General features: G+C 36.4%; 1 protein-coding gene across 1 annotated transcript; it reads left to right on the top strand.

Annotated features, from left to right (window-relative positions):
• The first annotated feature begins 4527 nt into the window (after positions 1-4527).
• Positions 4528-10092, top strand: LOC125224343 (AT-rich interactive domain-containing protein 2-like). Its single transcript, XM_048127727.1, has 4 exons — positions 4528-4782; positions 4886-6125; positions 8334-9233; positions 9758-10092. Exons 2-3 carry the CDS (start codon positions 4935-4937, stop codon positions 9219-9221), a joined length of 2079 nt encoding a protein of 692 aa, XP_047983684.1. The 5' UTR covers positions 4528-4782; positions 4886-4934; the 3' UTR covers positions 9222-9233; positions 9758-10092.
• Positions 10093-10189: the final 97 nt, after the last annotated feature.

The following is a 10189-nucleotide window of genomic DNA, read 5'->3' as shown; positions in this document are numbered from 1 at the left end:
TTGATAAGAATCAAAACGAGAATTTAGTCGATTCACAAGCTAATATGAATCAAAGATTACGAAACAATTGATTACTTAATGTAATCATAAGTAATCATTAGATTCTTGAATGCATACAAATATGATTAATATATATGTATCACTGCATTCACGTACTGATTACAAAGAATTTGAGAGATGAATTCCTCAGAATGTCCATGACAATTCCACAACCGGAGGCTCAAATTCTTTTGCTGACGCCATGGTCTGCGCATTCGACGACGTGCACGTCCTTATCGAATGTGCCCTCGTCGTCGTTCTTAATCCCTTCTTTGTTATAGAGACCAAACAAAGAAATCATGCATTCAAGCAATTCACATAACATGAGCCAAAAATTGGCTCTGATACCAATTGTTGGGGTTTGATGCCCCTTGCACAGCGGAAGACTTGTACAAAACAAATAAATCAGACGTAGGATCTATTTGACCGATTATGCGATTAATCAATTCACATGTTAAACAGATAATTGCATGCTAGAACGCAAATAATTCATGCTCAAAGAAAATAAATTCTAAAACATGAATTCTACGGTTTAGAGTTACCGATTTGATTCTCCAAAGAATCGTCGATTGCTCGCGCCTTCTCCACGTGATGATCTTCAATACTAGACCACGGATCTTCTCTTTGGTTCCCGAACTGTATCTCGATATCAGGGTGGACTGATCTTATCAAAATACTAGGACTCGAATAAAGAAGACAGAAGAAATCCTTTTGGGAAAAGATGAAGAATTCAAAATCCTCCACAGCTGGAGAGTTCGAAATTTTCGAAAATTTTGAGAATAAAAATTGCGATTATTTCTGTCTCCTTTATTCTCCTATTTATATTAAGTTCCTTTTGGGCCCAGGACAGGATCTATGGAAGGTTTTGGATATGGGCTCCCCCATTAGCTTTTTACTAATTAAATTGAACCCACAATTTAATACAAGCTTATATTGGAATATTACGAGCAGCCACTACGAAGTAATATTGAACTCTCCCCATCCAAATCCGAAATTATAAGTAATCCGGGTTTCCGTTATTTATTATTTATTTCCCGCGCTTAAGATATAAATGTCCATTAATTAATTAATGTCTGCTATGGACTTAATTAATTAATATCTTATTAATTCCAAGTGTGGACTTAGCAAGAAACACTTATTTATTATTCATAGAGTTATAAAACTCCAACTGGCCAGTTTTCTGAATAATTTTTCGAGCTCCTCTTGAGGACATTATCAAACGAGACTCACCTCGTGCACGTTTCAACATAATAGCAATCCTAGCACCGCTAGATATTAATCACCACTACCCAATATATCGGGATTATTGGGTTGCGAAAAAACCCGCACCATTTGATAAGTCAAAGTAGTGCATAATCAATACCGTATGCTCAATACTAACATATGTAGATTAAGAAAAAATATTTTATCAAGACCTAGTCTTTCGGTAGATAGCATAAAGACACGTCTTGCTTGTTAGATCCGTTCAGTGCTATACCACACCAATGTCATCTTATTTCAGGTAAGGCTTAGAAATATGCGGACTGACATTGCAACCTTTCACGATAGGTAGCCAAAGCCTATCTGGGTTGTGAAATTCTTCTTTTTCTTTTGCAAAGCATTGCATAGATCTGATCGTGTTACCTTAAAGTGGACGACGCCCACAACCGGTCTACTAAGCAAAAGACTTAGATTTTGTTTACTTCTTATGCATTTAAATGTTTATAAAACATCTTATAAATGCACAAGCAAACACAATGTAATAATAATAGTGATTCTATTCGTGCGAGAACTGCTCGAATAATACCGAATCGGGTTAAAAGTGGATTATAGAGTTTTACGTATACAAGCAAGATTCTATTCGAGCGAAACTTGCTCGAAACATGTTTTTCAGTATACCAAACCTAACAGCATATACCTCAAGGTTAGTGGGAGCAATTCATATTTTGGTTTTGTATGTTGATGATATATTGCTTGCTAATGGTTACATTGGATTACTACATGACACTAAAGTTATCTCTCTAAAAATTCCAACATAAAAGATATGTGTGAGACATCCTATGTCATAGGATAGAAATATCTTGTGATCAATCACGTGGACTTTTGGATTGTCTCATAAAAGCTACATAGATCGAATCTTTTAGAGAGACATGGAATGAGTGCATGTTCTCCAAGTGTTGTTCCAAATCATAAAGGTGACAAATTCAGTTTGGATCAATGTCCAAAAACTGAATTGGAACGTAAAGAGATGGAAAATATTCCTTATGCATCTATTGTGGGAAGTTTGATGTATGCTCAAGTCTGTACTAAACAAGACATCAACTTTGCAGTTGGAATGCTAGGCCGTTACCAAAGTAACCCTGGTGTTGAACATTGTAGAGCTGCAAAGATAATAATGAGATACTTAAAGGGAACAAAAGATTTTATGCTCACGTTAAGGAAATATGATCAACTAGAAATGATTGGATTTCCATTAAAGCTAAATTTATGGCTTGCTTTGAAGCATTAATGATTGCAAAATTTTATTTCAAGCCTTGGTATTGTCTCCTCAATATCCAAGCCCTTGAAATGTATTGTGATAATAGTGCAATCGTATCTTTCTCTAAGAATGACAAGTATTCAAAGGAGCTAAACACATGGAATTAAAGTTTCTTGTCATGAAAGATTAAGTTCGGGAACAAATAATATCTATAGAATGTATAAGCACACAGCTTATAGTTGCTGACCCATTGACTAAGGCGTTACCGCCTAAGACATTTATGGAATAAGTTAACATAATGGGTCTTGGGTTTGGAAACGTCTAATCTTTATGTTTCCATGTTGGTTCAGACACTTAAGTTATGGATATTTTGAATTCAATAAAGTTGTTTCCACTTTTCCTGTATATACTTATTATTTGATATGCATATATACGTTTTTAGTATTAATGCAGGAGGTCTTGAAATAAGACAATTACGGACGCGGTGTCACTTATAGATTATATTAGAGTGGATATTAGTGATGTGGTACATGGAAGGAACTATATCGATTGAATGATATACGCCCGCCATGACCCGCATTAGTAGTCTCTCTAATATAATACTTATGTTTACCAGTAATGAAAGTATTTATAAAGTCCAATATTATGCGCGCCTTATGTTTATTATGTCTATTTTATTGTGGCTCTGTCAAGTGTGACAAGTGGGAGAATAGAAAGCTTTGTGTCCCACATGTTCGCCAAGTGGGAGAATGTAAGTTTTGTGTCTCACATATGTGACATGTGATAGAATCCTAAATAGAATTGAATTTTAGTATAATACATTATTTGGTATAAGACACATTTTACCCTAATTAATTGACTATCAATTAATTATTGTCACATATCAATTAATTAAATAATCATATTATATTTCTCCAAAGAGAATATATGTTTATATATATGTGCCGATTGATTGCCAATGATTGGAAAAGATTGATTACATAATCTTTTTATGGAATGAATATTCATTCCCTTGGCCATCAAGTAAAGAATCGTGCGTATATATCATTAAGATTTGATTAGAATTGATTGTGATCAATTAGTAATATTAATAGACGGAAGATTGTATTCTTGGTCAATAAGAAACGTATTTACTAATTATTTTGGGCCTCTTTGATGGAAAGGGCTTTTAAGGTTTCATAATTAGGGTTTGTCCTCTCTCTGCTTATAAATACAAGTGTGGTGATCTCATCAAATCACACACATTAAGAGAACACATAAACGAGGGAAAGAGAGAGAAACAAATCCTTGGAGTTGCGCTACTACGCCGGAAAAGGTTCAAGGAAATCGTCTCCTCCTTCCTCAATCGCTTCCGCTATGGATCGCCAAGGTATATTTCGATCCTATTATGTTTATGGTTTTACGTGAAATACATGATGTTCGAAGATCTTGCTTTATTTATATTCAATTATGTATTCTTGAATATATGACGATAAATAATTTCCAACAATCCATCCATCCATCCATCCCATTTACGCTTTTCATTGTCCATCATTAAAGTATTCCGTTGCATTGCTAAGCTGATTCTTCATCGTTCATCAATAAAGCAATGCCATTTGATGTAGTACTCCCTCCGTCTCCAAAGAGTATGAACTATTTCTTTTTTCGTCTGTCCCTAAAGAGTATGAACTCCCTCCATCATTTTATTTACAACTTATGCCATCACCATTAACACTTATACCATTATAATAATGTGGACCCCACTCTCCGCTAACATTATTTCCACTGCCTTGTCTCTCTCTTATTTTTTCCCTTATTTATTAAAACTCCTACCGAATCTAAAGTTTATACTCTTTGCTCTTTGAGGACGAACGGAGTAATATTCGATTGTTGGATTTTAGCCCATTGTGCTACCCTAAACCTAAATATTTTGAAATTATTTAACCCATAAATTTCAAGCCGACATCCCACACTATCCTTGATTTTGTCGAAAAGATTATTATATTTAGCAAAAATTAGGGTAGCATTCATCCCTAAACTTAATCTTGCCCTAAGAAATCATCTAAAAATCGACTTCCTCCTAAATAATCTTCTTTGTTTCGTCAACAATGAAATACCTTTCCTTAAAATTCGCCTGATTTCCATAATTGGTAGCCTGATTTGATTCTTCCTATCTGGTCAACAACTCAATCACTGCTGTCATGACACCTGAAAAAATTGGCAGTAAATTGCCGCAGGGTTTATTATACATCGTCTTGCAATGCTCACTGGATTATACCTCCATTGCCGTTGAAGCTGAAAACAAGGTAAAAATCCGATCTTTTTTCATTTTCCACGTAAAATAGCATCATTTGTATATAAACCTGCTGCATATAATCAATTCTAATTTATTTAATCGAATATTCCCAGATAAAAGAAAGTTTTGGACTAGGTCAGAGGGAAAGGGGTTAACCGGGAAATGGTTAAGTTGCGAGATGACACAGATGGAAATAATGGTGGCGGTAACTTTGGTGATGGAAATGATATGAAAACATTTAGGTTTGCTTTTGATCTCAATTTTCAGATAGAGAAGTACCGTTTCGATTCTTGTAAGCATAGACTAAGGGGTTTGTTTGATCAAGTCGTGGTTGCCTTTTTGAGAGATAAGTCTGCTGGAAAATTTCATAGGCCTATTCCAGCATTCTGTGGTGAAGGGCAGCCAGTGGATTTGTTTAAACTTTTTTGGCTTGTGAGGAAATTTGGTGGATACGATGCCGTTACAAGAAATAACTTGTGGGGTTTCGTTTCGGATGAATGTGGACTAGGACGTGGTGTGATTGCATCCCTTAAGTTGATTTATATGAATTATTTGAACGAACTGGATCAATGGCTGCAACGAGTGTTTAGCAACAGAGTGTTGGAGGATGACCATTGTGGATTTATTCAGAAACTGGATTTATTGTCTCGGGAGTTGGAAATCAGGTTCAAGGGTATGTTGCCAAACAAGCAAGAGCAAGAGCAAGAGCAGCTAGGGGAAGTTGCTACATTTGGTGGAGAGGCAAATGACAGGTCTCATATCATGATTGATGATTTTGCTTCATCAGCGAATAATGCAGCAGCGAAGATCATGAACGAACCAAATGGTGTTTCTAGAGGACAAGTTGATGATGATGGTGACATCATAGGATCTGCCAAGAAACTCATTGACGACATTACCAATAAGGTCCTAAATCATAGAGAAACTACAATTTCTGTTATTGAAAATGATTATGAAAGTTCTTCTGCCCTTGAAAACAGTGGATCTTGTACATCTTCCAAAAAAGTTAACAATGTCAACTGTAGAAAACCCAATGGTTTTGAAAAAATTCCTGATGGAGAAGAGAGATTCAGAGCTCAACTGAGTATTGATGATAAGATTACGCCCAAAATTGATGCTGGAAATGTGCTGGCTTCTCGTAAGAGGAAACAAGAATCTCATTCTTTTTCCGGTATGCTGGAGTGGTTGATCCACACTGCAAAACATTCAGGTGATCCTTCCGTTGGGTCGGTTCCTGAATGTTCCAAGTGGGGTGACAGGAATGGAGAATTCTGGGCTGAAGCCCTGTTAGTTCGAGATGCATTGCTGATAAAAAGGCATGCTAGTAAAGCTGCTGGTGAAGTCCTCCAAAAGGTTACATCTTTATCTTTTCTTGATTGTATTCTGTGGTTTAATGGACTGCGTTCTTCACATAAATAATTAAATAACTGAATTTGGAATTTGTATTATTGCACCTCAGATCTATAATTTAACTGCAAGCTCAGAATTAAAGTTTGTGCGATATTTTAGAATGTTGCATCTGCTACATTTGAGTTTACGTTATTTAATTAAATTATTTGTTTACCACTATCCGAATAGGGCCGCCAGTTGAAATTTGCAAGTGATTAGCTCTCTGTCTTGAGCTGTTAAAATATATCCTCTGTCAATAATTACATGATTCACATGGTCCAACTCAGCTTCACGTTCCCCAAGTTTGTGTACCATATCTCCTGTGGACAAGATTCATATTTTATACTACTATTGTGTTAATTGGGTGACAAAAAAAACAGTTTCTGTAACTAATGAGCATCCTAGTTTTCCTGCTGTGTTTGCAACTATAACTTTTTTCTGCTGTTTCCACATACTTTATCACCCTCAAATTGGGACAGATTTTACTTTTAGGGTAGCTGAAATGATGGGCATCCAGGAATCACCTGGACATTTTAAACTGATCAATCTATAATAACTTGACTCAAACATGTAAACCTTTAGGTTTAGGTATTCTCTCATAGGTAGAGTGCCAAATTATAGAATGACACATATTCAGTGCATAAGAATATTCCCTTAAAACAGATTAAATGTTAGATTAATTTGTGGAACTCTAGTGATGAAGCTCTGATACTCGTGGATGCGTGAAACATTGTAAATCTTAATTGCTACTTGAGACCTATTCCAATGTTAGGAATAGTGTTGTTAGGGCCACTGGATGATTATGTAAAAGTCTGGGCACCGGGCAATGGGGCACACTATCGGATTAGAATTCTTCTTTTCTTGCTATACTAAAAAAGAATTTGGGTAGAAGAGGGAAGAATTAATTGAGAAGAGGATAAATAGGAATATTTAATGTCTTAAGAAGAGGAGAAGAGCTGGAATGGTTTTATTTTTGGAGAAATGAAAAATTTATTATTTTTGGTGATATTTTTAGTGATTTGAAGGAATTAGGAACAGATTTAAATGATAATATTTCAAAATTAATTATGTTTGAGTTATTTAGGAAATGAAGTTTTGAAGGCTTTAGGGTTTTTTCTGATTTATAAATTTTAGCCGCCCCAGGCTCACCCAAACACCTCGAGGCGATTCAGTTGTCGCCCTGAGCGCCACGCGCTTGGGGTGCGCTTTTAACAACACTGGTTAGGAGTGAGTCGAATCGCATTCTAGTGAATAAATGGTAACATATGTTCTTGGCATATTGTCCGTTATGCTTGCAGGATATTATTTTTTCTGGTCAAATCATAAAAATAAGCTAGTCGAATCATAACCATTAATTAATAAATACACCAATTTGATTGATCTTCTTTTAGTTTTTAGTAGTTAAATTCATTATACTTGCAACCTCATGGAAAGTTTGCATTTTTATGGTCCTTAATAAGGAATAATTGTGCTTAAACTCACAGAATTCTCGGGATTCATCCTTCATAAATCGTACTAGAATTCTTCTCTTGTCGGCAGGGCCTTATTTTCCCACCTTACTCAATACTCCATACGCCCACATAAAATTTTCCCTATTGTGGACAACACAAGTTTTAATAAAATAGTTTGTGGTATTGTGGATATTGTGAGTTGAGTGGAGCCACTTTAACTGTGCGAAGGATATTGTGAGTTGAGTGAACCCTACTACTACTATACATAGAAAGGGGAAAATTTTGTGGATGGACCGAAAGGAAATAAGGGAATTTTTTTTGACAATTGATGTTAATGTTATATCTCAAGTTCATTCCTTTCCATATGATTACAATTGAGTTTTAAACTTATAATGTGTAGTGCGATTTTGAAATATTGCACAGAAAGATTAAAAGCCCCTGTTGTTTGACAATCACGTATAAAGAAATAATGAGAATGTCATAGAAGCAGGTCATTCTGTAAAAATTAGAAAGTGCTTGTGCCTAATTCACGAACAGCTTGTTAACAAAATGTGTTGTATACTTGTATCGCAGACACAGAAATCTTTTGTTGTGGTTTAATTTGATCCAAGATTCTTAAGTTGTGTGCGAAAAGAGCCAAGGATGCTTCCCTCAATGTTGATGATGGTATTTTGTATTTAAAGGCTTGTAACATTCCATTACATGTTATGTCGTGGATCAGGATCAGCAGAAAAAGCCAAGGATGCTTCCCTCAATGTACGAGGATGATGTTATCGACCACCAAACTACAGAAAAACTAAGATATAGCAGGAGGAAACCCGTGATTAAACCTCCCTCGTGTTCATGCTGCCCTTCTTCTGCAGCCCCTCATAGTCATCGAGAAGCAGATGTGGCTAGGCCCAAAGAACCATCTGAAGCAGCTGCTACAATCGTTAAGGAGCAGCCTCTAAATATGAATGATCACAAGTCCTGTGATGTGCCAGCTGAGAGGGAAGTCCCCATTGGTCCTTGTTTTCAAGCACAAGTTCCACAATGGACTGGTACTGCTTCCGATAGTGATTCCAAGTGGCTGGGCACAAGAATGTGGCCTCCAGAAGGTGGTAAAACTAACTTTACTGTTAAACTGGATCCAATTGGGAAAGGAAGGCAACATCGGTGCAGTTGCTCGTTTCCAGAATCTGTTGAATGTGTTAGGTTTCATATTGCTGAGAAGAGGTTAAAGCTAAAGCAAGAACTCGGCTCATTGTTCTACCGTTGGCGATTCAACCTCATGGGAGAGGAGGTTTCACTTTCTTGGAGTGAACAGGAGGAGGGGATATTCAAGGATAATATGAAGTCGTATGCTGCTTTCTCAAACAAGTTCTGGAACAATTCCTGGAGGTTCTTGCCTTCGAAATCGAGGGAGAAATTGGTTAGCTATTACTTCAATGTCTACCTCGTCCAGCGTAGAAGCTATCAGAACCGGGTAAGTCCAAGAGATGTTGATAGCGATGATGACGAAAAAGTTTGTGGTTCAATTGGTGGCAGTTTCGGCCATAAAGCACTTTATATACCTAGACCTAGTTCAGTTTCGTGTGCCCTGAACACGGAGTCGACTGAATTTGTGTAGTCCAATTACAAGGTACCTTCATCTTTTTCCCTTTCTGCAAATTTTATATACAACATGAATATGCCTTTGATCAAAGTTCTGCATGGTATGATGGAATGGAGTTAGAAGAGATTGGAATGGAAATGTCATTTGAATGAAGATAGGCACATAATGGCTAATCCCAAGGAGAGTATGCATTGTCTAGTGGGAATGATGATTCCTAATAAAGAGATGCAAACAAATAAATTGAAATGGATGTAGGAATCACCATTCTATTCCATTGTTCATTATAACATACCAAGCACCTCTTTAGGCATGCCCTTCTAGGTATGGTGGAATGGAATGTGATTCCTACTTCTATTATATTCATTTGCTTGGTACGATGGAATGAAGGAGGGAATAAAATGAAAATGCAAACGAAATGCAAAGAAATTGTCATTTCATTCCGGTCTTACCTTCATTCCATTCCATTTCCATTCCATCATACCAAGAAGGATTTAGTGTTCACTAGTTGCTGCTTATATATGCTGAACTTGACTGAAAAATACTGCATACAGGTTGTCTAAGTTATGGTTTTGGAGCTTATATGCAAGGGGAAGTTCCAACAATTTTGGGTGGCGGTTGTAAATCAAGTTTTGGTTGGTTTGTAAATAGCCTTGCAGTCAAGCCAGGATAACAAGTTTCGGTTTGACCTACTTCTCGATAGCAAGGACTTGTTTTCTCTCATGCTAGCTCTTGATTTTTCTGTATCACATAACCATATCTGCCTTTAATAACCAAAGCTGAAAATGTGTTCATTTTGGGAAGTCTTGTGTTAGATACGATTTGAATCTGAATACATTCAATTGCATACAAGTGAATACTACAAATATGTCAAATTTGACTTCTTGCACATTTGGTTTGTTTATATCGACATCTTGGACTGATTATCTCCACCAAGGTGGAATTATAAAATTCTAAGCGTTATTCAATGGTATTGCCACTCCATG

The sequence above is a fragment of the Salvia hispanica genome, chromosome 4, assembly GCF_023119035.1.
Source record: "Salvia hispanica cultivar TCC Black 2014 chromosome 4, UniMelb_Shisp_WGS_1.0, whole genome shotgun sequence".
Taxonomy (NCBI): Eukaryota; Viridiplantae; Streptophyta; class Magnoliopsida; order Lamiales; family Lamiaceae; genus Salvia; species Salvia hispanica.
This window is presented reverse-complemented; position numbering and strand designations above follow the sequence as displayed.

Bases quoted from the DNA above. Each gene is read 5' to 3' on its own strand.
- LOC125224343 (XM_048127727.1), top strand. From the start codon at position 4,935: ATGGTTAAGTTGCGAGATGACACAGATGGAAATAATGGTGGCGGTAAC. The intron at 6,126-8,333 runs GTTACATCTTTA...GTCGTGGATCAG, and splicing joins CTGGTGAAGTCCTCCAAAAG to GATCAGCAGAAAAAGCCAAG.